The sequence below is a fragment of the Microcaecilia unicolor genome, chromosome 9 (assembly GCF_901765095.1).
Source record: "Microcaecilia unicolor chromosome 9, aMicUni1.1, whole genome shotgun sequence".
Taxonomy (NCBI): Eukaryota; Metazoa; Chordata; class Amphibia; order Gymnophiona; family Siphonopidae; genus Microcaecilia; species Microcaecilia unicolor.
The window spans coordinates 46,125,794-46,141,791 of record NC_044039.1 but is presented as its reverse complement, the minus strand read 5'-3'; the positions used below and the strand labels follow the sequence as shown (position 1 = coordinate 46,141,791).

The following is a 15,998-nucleotide window of genomic DNA, read 5'->3' as shown; positions in this document are numbered from 1 at the left end:
GGAGAACAGGGGGCACAGGAAGAACTTAAGGTTTCAGGGCATCCCAGATGGAGGAGAGACTGAAGATGTATCCACAATCATTCAACAACTTTGCCGACAGTTACTCAGAGCCAAGCAGCAGATGGCTGCATTTGTTTTGGAAAGGGCCCACCACGCGCTGGTAAAACTTCTTGATATCATTGCCCGTTTTGTTAATTATGCTGATCAACAGCAAAAGCTGGTGTCGCATCATGCTTGGCAGAGCACCCAGTTCCTCTTTAATGACGTAAAAGTTTCTGTTTATCAAGATGTTTCTGCGTTCATATTGCAGCAGAGAAGAAACATGAAACCAGCTCTGGAAATTTTGACAAAGGAGCACATAAGCTACAGTTGGGCTTTTCCATCTGTCCTTTGCTTTGCTGTAGCCAGTAAAATGCACCAGGTGCCTACGCTGACTGCTGCTTAGAAGATTATACGGGGCAGACCTTACAGCAACATCACTCCTACCATCCTCTGTAGTGTCAACTGCGTGGGCTCATTTGCAATACTGACAAAGGATCCCTGGAGGGAATAGAAGGCATCAGGTTGCCTCTCTTGATGAACCAAAGTGAGACTCTCACGAGTATGGTCTGTCTGGACATAGCTCTCTTTCATGACCCCTAACCGTTGGGAGCCACAGATTGAGGATTTTTTTCTCCTTTCTTACAATGGACCTTTGTTTGCATTTCTATTTTCTTATTTTTTGTGTACACGGGGTGGAAGGGTAAGGGGGGCTGTTGTTTGGTGAGATGGCTCAGGACCTCTTTACTCCCATTTGGGGCCCAGCTAGGTTGTGGAATGGTGGGGAATTGCTGTGAATTAGGTTGAGATGGGTTAAGAAAAGGGGAACAGCAAGGGTATGATACATACCTGTAGCAGTTGTTCTCCGAGGACAGCAGGCTGATTGTTCTCACGACTGGGTGACGTCCGCGGCAGCCCCCACCAACCGGAAATAAGCTTCGCGGGACGGTCAGCACGCAGGGCACGCCCACCGCGCATGCGCGGCCGTCTTCCCGCCCGTGCGCGACCGCTCCCGCCAGTTGAATGACTAGCAAAAAATATGAAACACACAACTCCAAAGGGGAGGAGGGAGGGAAGGTGAGAACAATCAGCCTGCTGTCCTCGGAGAACAACTGCTACAGGTATGTATCATACCCTTTCTCCGAGGACAAGCAGGCTGCTTGTTCTCACGACTGGGGTATCCCTAGCTCTCAGGCTCACTCAAAACAAGAACCCAGGTCAATTGAACCTCGCAACGGCGAGGGTATAACAGAAATTGACCTACGAAGAACAACTAACTGAGAGTGCAGCCTGACCAGAATAAATTCGGGTCCTGGAGGGTGGAGTTGGATTTACACCCCAAACAGATTCTGCAGCACCGACTGCCCGAACCGACTGTCGCGTCGGGTATCCTGCTGGAGGCAGTAATGAGATGTGAATGTGTGGACAGATGACCACGTCGCAGCCTTGCAGATCTCTTCAATAGTGGCTGACTTCAAGTGGGCCACTGACGCTGCCATGGCTCTGACACTATGAGCCGTGACATGACCCTCAAGAGTCAGCCCAGCCTGGGCGTAAGTGAAGGAAATGCAATCTGCTAGCCAATTAGAGATGGTGCGTTTCCCGACAGCGACCCCTAGCCTGTTAGGGTCGAAAGAAACAAACAATTGGGCGGACTGTCTGTTGGGCTGTGTCCGCTCCAAGTAGAAGGCCAATGCTCTCTTGCAGTCCAATGTGTGCAACTGACGTTCAGCAGGGCGGGTATGCGGCCTGGGGAAGAATGTTGGCAAGACAATTGACTGGTTAAGATGGAACTCCGACACCACCTTCGGCAGGAACTTTGGGTGGGTGCGGAGCACTACTCTGTTGTGATGAAATTTGGTATATGGAGCATGAGCTACTAGGGCTTGAAGCTCACTGACCCTACGAGCTGAAGTAACTGCCACCAAGAAAATGACCTTCCAGGTCAAGTACTTCAGATGGCAGGTATTCAGTGGCTCAAAAGGAGGTTTCATCAGCTGGGTGAGGACGACGTTGAGATCCCATGACACAGCAGGAGGCTTGATAGGGGGCTTTGACAAAAGCAAGCCTCTCATGAATCGAACGACTAAAGGCTCTCCAGAGATGGCTTTTCCTTCCACACGATAATGGTAAGCACTAATCGCACTAAGGTGATTCCTTACTGAGTTGGTCTTGAGGCCAGACTCTGATAAGTGCAGAAGGTATTCAAGCAGGTTCTGTGCAGGGCAAGAACGAGGTTCTAGGGCCATGCTCTCACACCACACGACAAACCTCCTCCACTTGAAAAAGTAACTCTTTTTAGTGGAATCCTTCCTAGAGGCAAGCAAGACCCGGGAGACACCCTCAGACAGACCCAACGCAGTGAAGTCTACGCCCTCAACATCCAGGCCGTGAGAGCCAGAGACTGAAGGTTGGGGTGCAGCAACGCTCCGTCGTTCTGCGAAATGAGAGTCGGAAAACACTCCAATCTCCACGGTTCTTCGGAGGACAACTCCAGAAGAAGAGGGAACCAGATCTGACGGGGCCAAAAGGGCGCGATCAGAATCATGGTGCCGCGGTCTTGCTTGAGCTTCAGTAAGGTCTTCCCCACCAAAGGTATGGGAGGATAAGCATACAGGAGGCCGGTCCCCCAATGGAGGAGAAAGGCATCCGACGCTAGCCTGCCGTGTGCCTGAAGTCTGGAACAGAACAGAGGCAGCTTGTGGTTGGTCTGAGAGGCGAAAAGGTCCACCGAGGGGGTGCCCCACGCTCGGAAGATCTTGCGTACCACTCTGGCATGGAGCGACCACTCGTGCGGTTGCATGACTCTGCTCAGTCTGTCGGCCAGACTGTTGTTTACGCCTGCCAGGTACGTGGCTTGGAGGAGCATGCCGAACCGACACGCCCAACACCACATCCCGACGGCCTCCTGGCACAGGGGGCGAGATCCGGTGCCCCCCTGCTTGTTGACGTAATACATTGCAACCTGATTGTCTGTCCGAATTTGGATAATTTGACAGGACAGCCGATCTCTGAAAGCCTTCAGTGCGTTCCAGATCGCTCGGAGCTCCAGGAGGTTGATCTGCAGATCCTTTTCCTGGAGGGACCACAGACCCTGAGTGTGGAGCCCATCGACATGGGCTCCCCACCCCAGGCGAGATGCATCCGTCGTCAGCACTTTCGTGGGCTGCGGAATTTGGAATGGGCGTCCCAGGGTCAAATTGGTCCGGATGGTCCACCAGAGCAGTGAAGTGCGGCAACTGGTGGAGAGGCGGATGACATCTTCTAGATTCCCGGTGGCCTGGAACCACTGGGAAGCTAGGGTCCATTGAGCAGATCTCATGTGAAGACGAGCCATGGGAGTCACATGAACTGTGGAGGCCATATGACCCAGAAGTCTCAACATCTGCCGAGCTGTGATCTGCTGAGACACTCTGGTCTGCGAAGCCAGGGTCAAGAGATTGGTGGCCCTCGCTTCGGGAAGGTAGGCCTGAGCTGTCTGGGAATTCAGCAGCGCTCCTATGAATTCCAGAGACTGAGTTGGCTGGAGATGGGACTTTGGGTAATTTATCACAAACCCCAGCAGCTCCAGAAGTTGGATAGTGCACTGCATGGACCGGAGGGCTCCTGCCTCCGAGGTGTTCTTGACCAGCCAATCGTCGAGATATGGGAACACGTGCACTCCCAGCTTGCGTAGATAGGCCGCTACCACCACGAGGCACTTGGTAAACACTCGTGGGGCAGAGGCGAGCCCAAAGGGCAGCACACAATACTGAAAGTGCCGTGCGCCCAGTCGGAATCTGAGATACTGCCTGTGAGCTGGCAGTATCGGGATGTGAGTGTATGCGTCCTTTAAATCCAGGGAACATAGCCAATCGTTTTTCTGAATCATTGGCAGAAGGGTGCCCAAGGAAAGCATCCTGAACTTTTCTTTGACCAGGAATTTGTTCAGGCCTCTCAGGTCTAGGATGGGACGCATCCCCCCTGTTTTCTTTTCCACAAGGAAGTACCTGGAATAGAATCCCTGCCCTTCCTGCCCGGGTGGTACGGGCTCGACCGCATTGGCGCTGAGAAGGGCGGAGAGTTCCTCTGCAAGTACCTGCTTGTGATGGGAGCTGAAAGACTGAGCTCCCGGAGGACAATTTGGAGGCAGGGAGGCCAAATTCAGGGCGTATCCGCACCGCACTATTTGGAGAACCCACTGGTCGGAGGTTATGAGAGGCCACCTTTGGTGAAAAAATTTTAACCTCCCTCCGACCGGCAGATCGTCCGGTACGGACACTTGTAGGGCGGCTATGTTCCCGTGGATCCCGTCAAAAACCCGTCCCCGGCTTTTGCTGTGGAGGCGCAGGGGGCTGCTTAGGCGCACGCTGTTGACGAGAACGAGCGCGCTGGGGCTGTCCCTGTGCCTGACGAGGCCTTCGGGCCGGCTGGTTGTACCTACGCTTTGCAAAAGAATAGGGTGCAGCCTGCCGTGCCCGGGAAAAACGCCCACCCGTGGGGGCGGGTGCTGAAGGCGCCCGGTGGGAGAGCTTGTCGAGAGCGGTTTCCCGCTGATGCAGTTGGTCCACCATCTGCTCGACCTTCTCACCGAAAATGTTATCCCCCCGGCAAGGGACGTCAGCCAGTCTCTGCTGGGTGCGGTTGTCCAGGTCAGAGGCACGCAGCCATGAGAGCCTGCGCATCACTATACCTTGGGCCGCAGCACGAGATGCCACGTCAAAGGTGTCAAAAATCCCCCTGGACAGGAACTTTCTGCACGCCTTCAGCTGCCTGACCACCTCCTGATAAGGCCTGGACTGCTCCGGCGGGAGCTTATCGACCAGGTCCGCCAGCTGTTGCACATTGGTCCGCATGTGGATGCTCATATAGAGCAGGTAAGATTGGATGCGGGTCACGAGCATGGAGGATTGGTAGGCCTTCCTCCCAAATGAGTCCAGAGTGCGAGACTCCCGCCCCGGGGGCGCCGAGGCGGTATCCCTCGAACTCCGTGCCCTCTTGAGAGCAGAATCCACGACCGCTGAGTCATGGGGCAACTGGGGCCGCATGAGCTCTGGGTCAGAGTGGATCCTGTACTGGGACTCTGCTTTCTTGGGAATGGTGGGATTAGTTAGTGGTCGCACCCAGTTCCGGAGCAGCGTCTCCTTCAGGACATTGTGCAGCGGTACCGTGGAGGACTCTCTAGGTGGTGATGGATAGTCGAGGACCTCGAGCATCTCGGCCCTCGGCTTCTTCCACAGAGACCACGGGAAAGGGAATGCTTATAGACATATCCCGCACAAAGGAGGCAAAGGAGAGACTCTCAGGAGGTGAGAGCTTCCTCTCCGGTGACGGCGTGGGGTCCGAGGGAAGGCCTGTAGACTCCTCGGAGGAGAAATATCTCGGGTCCTCCTCTTCCCCCCACGAGTCCTCGTCCTCGGTATCGGACATTAGCTCATGTAGCTGAGTCCGGTACCGGGCCCGGCTCGACGTCGAGGCACCGAGGTCTCGGTGTCGTCGAGCGGTGGACTCCCGCGCCGGCGGGGACGGAGCTCCCTCCATCGACGTCGACGGGGACTCCACCTGCGTGGCTGTCGAGACCGGCACCGCAAGCGGCGGCGGTGTCGACTGCCCCGGCGCCGGGCTAGAGCTCGCCGGCGCCACAGTCATCGGCGCCGAGGGCGCAAGCACCCCCGGCGCCGGCACAGCCTGGCGCATCAGCCCTTCCAGGATCCCCGGAAGGATGGCTCTGAGGCACTCGTCCAGGCCCGCTGCCGGGAAAGGCGGTGGGGCCGGTAAGGGTGTCGGTGCCGGAAGCTGCTGGGGGCCAGGAGACGGCACCGAGGTGCCGGAACCCCGACGCATCGGTACCTCCACCACCGACGGAGATCTCTCCTCTCTGCGATGACGCTTCGGCGTCGACTCCTCTTCAGGGTGCACCGAGGGCTCCCGGTGACGGCGCTTCTTGTCTTTTTTCCGGTGCACGTCACCGGTGCCGGAGGGCATGGAGGAGGAGGAGGTCGATCCCCCTCGGTCTCGGGGTACCGGGTCCGACAGGGTTCGGTCCCGTGGCTCACGAGTTGAGGGAGTGACCGGGGCCGACTGCCCACGCGGTCTCTCTACCCCACTCTCGCCGGCGGACCGGCGGGCCGACGGGACCTGTTCTCCTGGGGTCGCTGCCATCGGTGCCGATGTCTCGGGCATCGATACCGGTACCGAAGAACCGGTCTTCGATACCGATGCCGTCGAGGTCGACGTCGAGGGGCCGGCGCAAGTTCCAAAAAGACGGTCCCGCAGAACTTGCCTCGCAACCTGAGTCCGTTTCCGGAGACCGAGACACAAAACGCACGACTTGAGATTGTGCTCCGGCCCGAGGCACTGGAGGCACCAAGCGTGGGTGTCGGTCTGCGAGATCGGCCGGCCGCAGCGACCACACTTTTTAAATCCACTCGGGACCTTCGAGGACATCGACGGAAAAATCGCGTCGGCGAAGTCAAAGTCGGCAATGGTGGCTAAAATCACACCACGAAAATTGTAACCGACCGAGCGGCCACTAGGCCGCAACGAGGCGTCCCCGCTAGAAAGCGAGGGAAAAGAAGGAGCGCGTGCTCCACACGCGCAAAATTCTTTTTTTTTTTTTTTTTTTTTTAATAAAAGAGAAAGAAGAAGAAGAAGAGGCCGAACAGGCCAAAAGCGACGATCCGCGTAAACGCAGTCGAAAAAATCCGGCGGCTGAAACGAGAGAGAGGGGAAAACACAACTCTCTCAGTCGCGGAAAAAAAGTAACTGGCGGGAGCGGTCTCGCACGGGCGGGAAGACGGCCGCGCATGCGCGGTGGGCGTGCCCTGCGTGCTGACCGTCCCGCGAAGCTTATTTCCGGTTGGTGGGGGCTGCCGCGGACGTCACCCAGTCGTGAGAACAAGCAGCCTGCTTGTCCTCGGAGAACTAATGTTACATAGTTCCCCTCAGATTCAGACATAGCAGATATTCAGAAGGTCACTATGTTTTTATTAACCTCCTCTTGGATCATACTGCCATCACACTAGCTTCTATATGCATTCCAAATGAGGGTCAGATTGAATTTTTTTTTATTTTTTTAGGTTGAAAGCACCTATTAGACTTTGCTACAGACAAGTTAATAAGAAGAAGACAGCACAGCTTTACCCTTGAGACTGGACAATAGAACTTCAAATGTGCTGTGTCAGTCGAGAGTTCAGGAATCTGCAATCTAGCACCTGGGATGCCCTGGGAATCAAGATTATTCTCTCTCTCACTCACTTGGGACATACTCCAGGCTCGATTACATATGCTTAGATCAGACACTCCCAGATGTGGGGGCACCCTCTGGCAATGGACCTGTGTCAGATCATGCCTCCATGTGGGTTCAGGTCCCAGCCTTGCAAAAGGAAGAGAGCAAAACACTGGACATTTAATAACGTCCTCTTAACAGTGGAACACATCTGTAAGGGATACGTAGTTATCTTGCATAGAATAAGCATTTCGAATCCAGCAAAATCACAGGGTTCAGGATCAAACAGCTCAGCGAAAGGTGAAGATTGGCCAACTAGAAGCGCACATAAAGTAACAAGTTTTACTAAGGTCCTGCGACAGCTCCAAGCTGCAAAGCTGGGCTTAAGCTTACACAATATGAATATAGCAATATGGTGGACATAATTCTGGCTGGTAAACTTCATAGGCTACATGCAGATAGAACCATCATGAATGCTTTAAACTTTTTTTTTTTTTTACCAGGCCCTTTACACTAAGGATCAGAAAAACCAAGAGACAACCAGAGAGAATTATCTTGCTCAAATCAATTTGCCACAGCTAAATCAGGAGCAGCGAGCTAGCTTAGAAGGGGCCCACTACAGCTCAAGAAGTTTTCAAGGTTATTAACTCCCTGCTCACAGGCATGACCCCTGGTCTGGATGGATCCATAGATTAATTTTGTTAAGGTTTTGCAGTGGAGCTGTCATCTTTATTGGCTGAAGATTTTAATTTGATCAGAGAAGGAGAGGCTCTGCCTCCTTCCATGTTAGATGTTTGGATAACTGTAATCGCAAAACCGAATAAGGGTAAGAAGGAATGAGCCTCCTATCACACATTTTCTGTGCTTAACACAGATACCAAAATATTAGCCAAGTTTTGGCCAATCGCCTCTCCACTGTTTTGCCCATCCCAATTCATCCGGACCAGGTAGGGTTTTTGTTCCTCAGTGTGAAGCCATGGATAACATTCGCAAGACAGTGGACCTGATCAATTTGGCTCAGTAGAACAAAACCCCTTTGTTTCTTGTTGGTCTAGATGCCAAGAAGGCCTTTGATTGGGTCCACTAGTCTTTTATAGGGCTTCTTTTTTTTTTTTTTTTTTTTAGGAGAAATTTGGTCTGGAACCCTATTTCAAAGGGTGGATCCAAGTGTTGTATATGCAGCTCCTCACACCTGAGAACATTTCAATGGGGGGGTAACTCTGCTATTTTTGTTTTCACTAGAGGAACTAGGTAAGGCTGCCCCCTCTTATCTATACTCTTTACCATTGTTATAGCGCCATTCACCTCAGCTCTGCGTGCTAACTCAGATGTTATGGGGGATGGAGGTGGGAACTACCAACTTTAAAGTTCCCTTATTTGCAGATGACAACATCCTCATGACACTCACGCAGCCAGTGATTTCTTTGCCCAACTTGTTGAGAGAGTTTGCAGTATACTCTGGAGTCTCTGGCTTTAATCCTTTAGTGTCCAATGTTCCCGTAATAAGCCATATGGGAACAGATTGATGGGAACATTGGACACTAAAGGGTTTTAAAGTCAGTATGTCCAAAACAGAGGGTATGTTTCTTGGTATATCTCAGGAGAGCTCTGACGCTTTAAAAGCGTCCTTTCCCTTTAAATGGGTTGAGTGAGGACTCCGATATCTTGGGGGGGGGGGGGGGGGGTCACCTCAACTAAAAGTATATTCTTACCAAACCAAGACAGATCTAATGTGTCCCCATCTCTCTAGATCCCTACAAATCTCTTGAATTAAAGTCAGATAATTAGCAGAAAAAACATCGATATCTGGGAGTCACCTTAACTTCATTATCTGAAAATGTTTTAAACCTGTGATGGAAAATATATTTCCTTTGAAAACTTTAGATGACAAATTCTGCAGTTTCCCAGGTAAAAGTTATTGATTCTAAAACCAGTGATAAAACCATAAATTTTAGTGGACAAGGGAATCAGATCACAGGTTTTCAAAAACTAGCACACGGTTAGGGCTCAAGCACTGAAAAGTGGTGGTTAACTTCTATTTTAAAATCATAAACTGTGTAATATCATCTGCCCTCTCCGTAACCCAGTAAGGCCACTGCTGTCCTGAGTTTCGCCATAGGAGCCAACAGTATTACTTACTCACTCACAGCCCTCTGTTTTTCCTCCTGACCCTAACAGCCTCTCGCTTCCTGCCTGAAAAGGAATTCTGCCATTTTTTAGGTGCTATTCACTATTCAACTAATGAGTGTTCCAAGCCTCAGTCTTGTGTTCCAGTTGCTTCTCTGGACATTCCAAGCCTCATTCTGGCACTCCAGTAGCTTCTGTTACTGTGTTCCAATCCGTCTCACTCTGGCATTGCCAAAGATTTTGTCTATACTTCTGTGGGGAAACTCGCAACAACGTCCACCCCCTCAGGACTCCAGCAAACCCGAAGTCATACCCATAGGATTACCACAATCCCCATTCTCATGCAACTCTCTAGTAGCCACCAGCCTACAGTCACTTATAGCAACCAGCTCGTACTCTATGCTGTTGTGATGATTAATGATAGGAGGGGGACCAATTCCATATAAGAATTTAACTTCAAATTTTTTATTTTTCCATCATAGAATATAAAACAAAGACTGGTAATTATGTGAAATTAGATGGATAGCAAATTAAAGTCACTGCTGTAGCCTTATTGCAATTCCTGTCTCCCACAATGATTTTAGTTAATGTTATGATCTCTCTCTCTACTCTTCTAATACTTAATATATAAAATACATAAAATTCACATTTATTTACTCTTCAAATGCTTAATCAATTTTTAAAAATTCACATACATACAATGAATATGTCCACAGTACCCTCCTAAAATATCCTACATGCAATCTGAAGGTGAGCGCATACCTAAGGTGAGATATGTATGGGAGTGACTTACTTGTTCATGGCTTTTTTGCTCAAAAGCTTTGATCCACTCCCCCTTTACCTCAGCCACTATAAGCTGCTGCCCCTTTCCCAAAAAATAGATTCATCTACCCCTTCTCCCCAGCCACTGTGTTTTACTGCCCTCTTTGGGTAAGCAGCAGCATTCTGTGGGCAAGCAAGAAATGGATCAAAACTTCTGGCTGAGAATAAGGACAGTAGCATATATTGAATACATAATGCTTCTGGGGGGTGGGGGGCTCTGGACAAAGGCTATAGAAGTCTCAGACTGGAAAGGGGAAGAGACTAGGGATGCAGTACAGCAGGGGGAATAAAGAAACACTGCTGGGACCGCTGAGATCCTGTAATTACTCTGTATGTGGAGTGTGGTGAGATGTTATATTAGGGTTTCCAAGACCATGCTGTTATCTGTGTGGCGATGTATTATGTTTTGGCCACTGAGCCCCTGCTACCCTATCTGTTGGAGAAGGAAGTATTACATTTGAGCTACTGAGCCCCCTTGTGGTATATAATGGGGGGAGGAGAGTTATAAAATGTTTGGTCACTGACCCATTTTTGTTGGGGGGGGGGGGGGGTGAGGGAAGAGAAAAGTGGAGAAAGGGGGAAGGCCGGGGTGACAAAGGAAGGAGAGAGTGCTGGCATCATGCCTATCAAGGCAGAGGATATGAAATGTGTACACACTCTTTGCTAATTCATATGCATCTGAGTAGAGGGAAGGGAGGGGAAATCAAACTCACTCCCATACATACCTCCCCTTCCTACCTTTTTGTCCTCCAGCCCCATAAATGAAGCAAAGCAAGCCTATGATTACTGGATATTGTAGTCTTCCTTGAACCTAATAGGTAAAAGTGGATTATAAATGCCTATTCCTAATCACTGCTTTAAACCATCAGTTCTAGTTTACATTTACATATGCTAGGCAGTTAAGTGCAAGACAACTAGTTATAAGTTTGAAAGTATGTGGCTATAACAAAAAATAGTTCCTGAACTCACTAATTCCATGTGAAAGCTAATGTTCTTCTCAACCTATGCATCCAGCTTTTCCTACTTAAGCGCACAACTATGGAACGCACTGCCAAAAGCAGTAAAAACTACGCTAGACCACCTAAATTTCCAGAAAGCACTAAAGACAGTCCTGTTCAGAAGAGCATACCCCACTGACCCAACATAATAAAACACCTGGACACCTGCGACACAATATAACCAAAGACTGTAATGGACATTACCTGACTCTTCCTCCCCCTCTACGTTCCCCCCAATTGTACCTACCATATATGTACCTTATCTACCAACAATATCACCTTGTATTCATTCATATCTTGTATTTGTTCAGACCAGAACCGGCTAACGCCGATAACGGTAATATGTAAGCCACATTGAGCCTGCAAAAAGGTGGGAAAATGTGGGACACAAATGTAACAAACAAACAAACAAACAAATAAATAAATAAATAAATAAATAAATAAATAAAAACCTTGAAAAAGAAGTAACCCAGTATATTCATTCATTCATTCATTCAAGTACTTATACCCCTTGGACCTAAGTGGTTTACAGTTTCATTTTACAGGTACTGGGTCTCTCCCTAGTGGGCTCACAATCTAAGTAGTACATTGTACTACTGTTGTACCTGAGCAATAGACGGTTAAGTGACTTGCCCAGGGTCACACGGAGCTGCAGAGGGAACTGAACCCGGTTCCCCAGGCTCTCAACCCACTGTTGACCATCAGGCAGCAGCAGGAACTGGACCCAGTTCCCCAGGTCCACAACCCACTGCACTAACCATTAGGCCACTCTTCCACTCCTATTACAAAATGGGTCCAGCCGATCCAAATTCTCTAGATATCCCCAAGGGTTCAAAGAATTCAAAACTAGTGAACAGTAACATTTTAAAAGCAGCAAGGAACAAGTACTAATGCTTTTAAAATACTTCATGGTAAACCAACAAGTACAGAGGTATTTTCAAGCCTTCTAAAGGACTTGAAAACTCTTTAAAAAAAGGTAGAAACCAGCTGAATATCAATACCTGTATGTCTTCCATAATGCTAAATATAACCCTCTCTAAATATTCTCCCATACCAATGCCTTACCTGCCCCTAGAAAGAGGGCTACCTAGCTAATGTTCTGAACCATAACTAACTGGAACAGTAGAGCAAAATCAGAGGCTGATGTAAAAGAGCAGGAGGTTCTGCACACATTTTCTATGCTACTAGAGCTGCCCTGCACTCAAAAAAGGTTTAGCACACAAGACAACTATGCACAAAGGACTGCATAAACATCATCACACTGCTCATTTTAAATCCAACAGTACTGAAGACATTAGCTATTAAACCTGGATACAAAGAACTGCACATATGACTCCATGGTTCAAGCAGCTGAGTTTTATGCTGGAGATTTCCCATGTAGTACAAGGTAGTTAGCTCACTTTTCGGTGGCTAGCATTACCAAGTTTTTTTTTTTCTTTTCTTGTGCCAGCATAAATAACCCACAACCTTTTTGTTTTATTGAGGGGGATATTTGAGGCCAATTGAAAAACAGCAGAGGGATGAGGATGTGGTACCATGGCTGTAAAAAGTGCTAAAGTGCTCAACTGCAGAAATGTAGATGATACCATACTAATAATATTCATGCTCTGGAACAGTATTCTAGACACACACATGTGCATAAATATACATGCAAGCAAATTCTCCAGATGATGATAAAAAATATGTGCAAAATATTGATTCTGCTATTGTATGTCCATGTGCATGTCCATGGTAACCAGCATGCTCTATGTCTGAACACACAGTATGGAATAAGCTGTGCACAGAATATTTGTTTTTGTTTTTTTAAACACATGCATTAAGGAACTGTGCACAGAGATTGAGCACATGGCTCTAACCCAGTGGTTCCCAAATCTGGTCCTGGAGGCACCCCAGCCACTGAGGTTTTCAGGATATCTACAATGAATATTCATGAGAGATTTGCATGCAGTGCCTCCATTTCATACAAATCTCTCTCATGAATATTCATTGTGGATATCCTGAAAACCTGACTGGCTGGGGTGCCTCCAGGACCAGGTTAGAGAACCAATGCTCTAACCTTTCGCTCTAACACAAGTCTTATGGGTTTTGTCTCATGTCTGTTTTTTAGTTGTAGCTAAAGCCAAGTTACATTCAGGTACAGTATGTATTTGCCTATCTCCAGAGGGCTTATGGTCTAAGTTTGTACTTGAGGCAATGGAGAGTTAAAAGACATACCCAATATCACAAGAAATGTCAGCAGAATTTCAACCAGGATTCCCTGGTTCTCAGCCTGCTGGCTCTAACCATTAAGATCGCAACTTCTTTTCACATCCGCCTTAGTCCTAGCTTTAATCATATTCTGCAGTGAAAATAAAACTGGCTTCTTAAGCTTAAAGAAAAACATTGATTTTATTCTTCCACTGCTATGTTGTGAGCCTGAAAAAAAAAATGATCATCAAAGCGACGTAAACAAGTTCATCACACTACCAGATGAATACTCCAAAGAAAGAAATTAAGTAGATCAGCAAATATCTGAAACAAAAAAGCTCTCCGAGAACAAATTCCAAAAGCAGTTATATTTAACTAGGAAAAAGCAGTAACAATGTAAAACTGTGACGTTCCTAGCTGCATCAAACAACTGGATCAAGAAACCACCAAACAGCAGTAGCAAAATAGCAAAACAATTCCAATTGCTGGTCTGCCACACCCTGGATGCACAATGTGCGTACCTCCGACTTGACACGCCTGGTTCTTTTCTGTGGCACATTCATTCGCGTACCCTGCTCTGGGAGAACCTGGATGTCAGGGCAAGGCTCCTTCACCTCCACTTTCTCTTCAAGTTTCAAGATTGACTTCTGGATGCCCTACAGGATCAGAGCACAACAGTATATGAAGCTCACTGATGAAGAGTCTGTATTATGCAAGCCACAGGTACAAATCAATCACTCCCTTTACTGAGCTACATGGTATCTAATTCAATTTTCCCTGCATGTTTAAAAGGAACCCTCCTCATGTCCTAATGCTAGTACTATGCTGGTCCTGCCAGAATTCTGCACACAAAAAAAAAAAAAAAAATCCAAACTTCTATGCCCAAAATCTGAAAAATTCTGCAAATTTATATTCATAATTTGAATACTACAGGCACCCTTCCCTGCACTCACACATACCCATCCATTATGTTTTCCAGCCCCCAGTGCACCCACACATGCCATCTATTATTTTTTCCAGCTCACCACACTCACCATTGAGCTACAATGAGAGGAGCTGCATCGGGAGTACCACTTCGGAGCAGGAAAGAACCCCACTCTTCCCTGCCGGCTGCAGCTGCCCTGTACCGTTACCACCGCTTCTTCCAAATGGCCAACGAGACTTCCTGCAGCAGCCTCTCGAGACTATTGCTTGAGGTCTCAGTGGCCATTTTCAAGAAGCGGAGCACTGGCACAGAAAGCAGCGGGAGAGGTAGGAAAAAGGGGTCCTTTCCTGCCCCCCTGAAGAGTCCACTAGACCACTAGGGTGTGTTGAGGTAGGCCCGGGGAGAGGCCACCGAGGCAGGGGGAAGGGCAAGGTGGAGTTGAATGGGCCAGCCAGCCATCCCTGCTAAAGTTCAGCGGCTAAAAAAAAAAAAAAACTAGTCCCCGTTGACATTTCCCAGTGACCAACAGATTCTGCTCAAAAATGCAGACTTCTGCACAGTCACGCAGAATTACAGCAGGAGTACTATATGCATCAGAAATACTGGATAGTCCAAAACATAGAAAGAAAGCTGAGCTACACCGCTGACACCTAGAAGGAACATATACTCAAAAAATATACTTTGTCTACCTTGGACACCCACAGACTTTGTACACATCTCACAAAATAGAACAATGACCTTTACCAGTGAAATTCAAGTTCTGTCAGAGTCAATCGGTTGACCAAAACCCGAGATTCTGTCTAATCTATTACTACTTTTTACACAATTTTAATTTGTAATTGTATAAAACCTTTTCCGGAGAGAACCACGTGATGAACTCCCGCTCCCTTTTGCGAATTTAAAAACAAGTTTCATCACATATTTTGACAGATTGATGCCTCTGATGGTTCCTTATCAGATGGACAAATATTTAGAGTCACCGTCGGGTGGTATAGTAAGCAAAGTAACACAACGTGAAAAAGAAAAACCGAGGGCAGCAGAGGGCAAAATGGAAGGCAAACCGCCGCAGGGAGTGTTAACCTTTTCTCCTGAACAACTATCACAGCTGACAGCGACAGTAGAAAAAGCACCGGAACCAAAGCTAGAGCAGTTGCCGGGCCAATTTTCTACTTTTGAAGCCCTTTTAGCGGATACAAATAAACAAACTGAGGAATTGGAGCAACAAGTTTCAGCCTTGGAAGATGACTTCTCCCCCGCCAAGGAAGCCACAGACAGACTGCGCTCCGCAATATGAGATCTGACTGCAAAGGTGGACGACCTAGAGAACCACTCACGTAGAGCAAACCTGAGAATTCTTGGCATGCCAGAGTCCATAGCAGAGAGGGCTCTGTCATCGGTCGTGGAACTCTGGCTGTCTGCAGAGTTTGCTTTAATCGGACCATGCGGGGCCCTTGAGGAGGAGTAGCCTAGTGGTTAGTGCAGTGGACTTTGATTCTGGGGAACTGAATTCAATTCCCACTGCAGCTCCTTGTGACTCTGGGCAAGTCACTTAACCCTCCATTGCCCCTGGTACAAAATAAGTACCTGAATATATGTAAACCGCTTTGAATGTAGTTGCAAAAACCTTAGAAAGGCAGTATATCAAGTCCCATTTCCCTTTCCCCTTTCCCTTGTGCTTGGAACGGGCGCACCA

The 15,998-nt window shown here is 48.5% G+C and overlaps 1 protein-coding gene across 2 annotated transcripts in view; it reads right to left on the bottom strand.

The window, feature by feature from the left end:
- Positions 1-15,998, bottom strand: part of KDM5A (lysine demethylase 5A) — a 461,230-nt gene that overhangs the window by 367,121 nt on the left and 78,111 nt on the right. The window contains exon 5 of one of the 2 annotated variants that reach the window (XM_030214276.1): positions 13,902-14,036. The exons of the other annotated variant lie outside the window; for it this stretch is intronic. Within the exon in view, the coding sequence (XP_030070136.1) occupies positions 13,902-14,036 (135 nt within the window). The remainder of the gene's footprint in view (positions 1-13,901; positions 14,037-15,998) is intronic. 2 annotated transcript variants of the gene reach the window in all.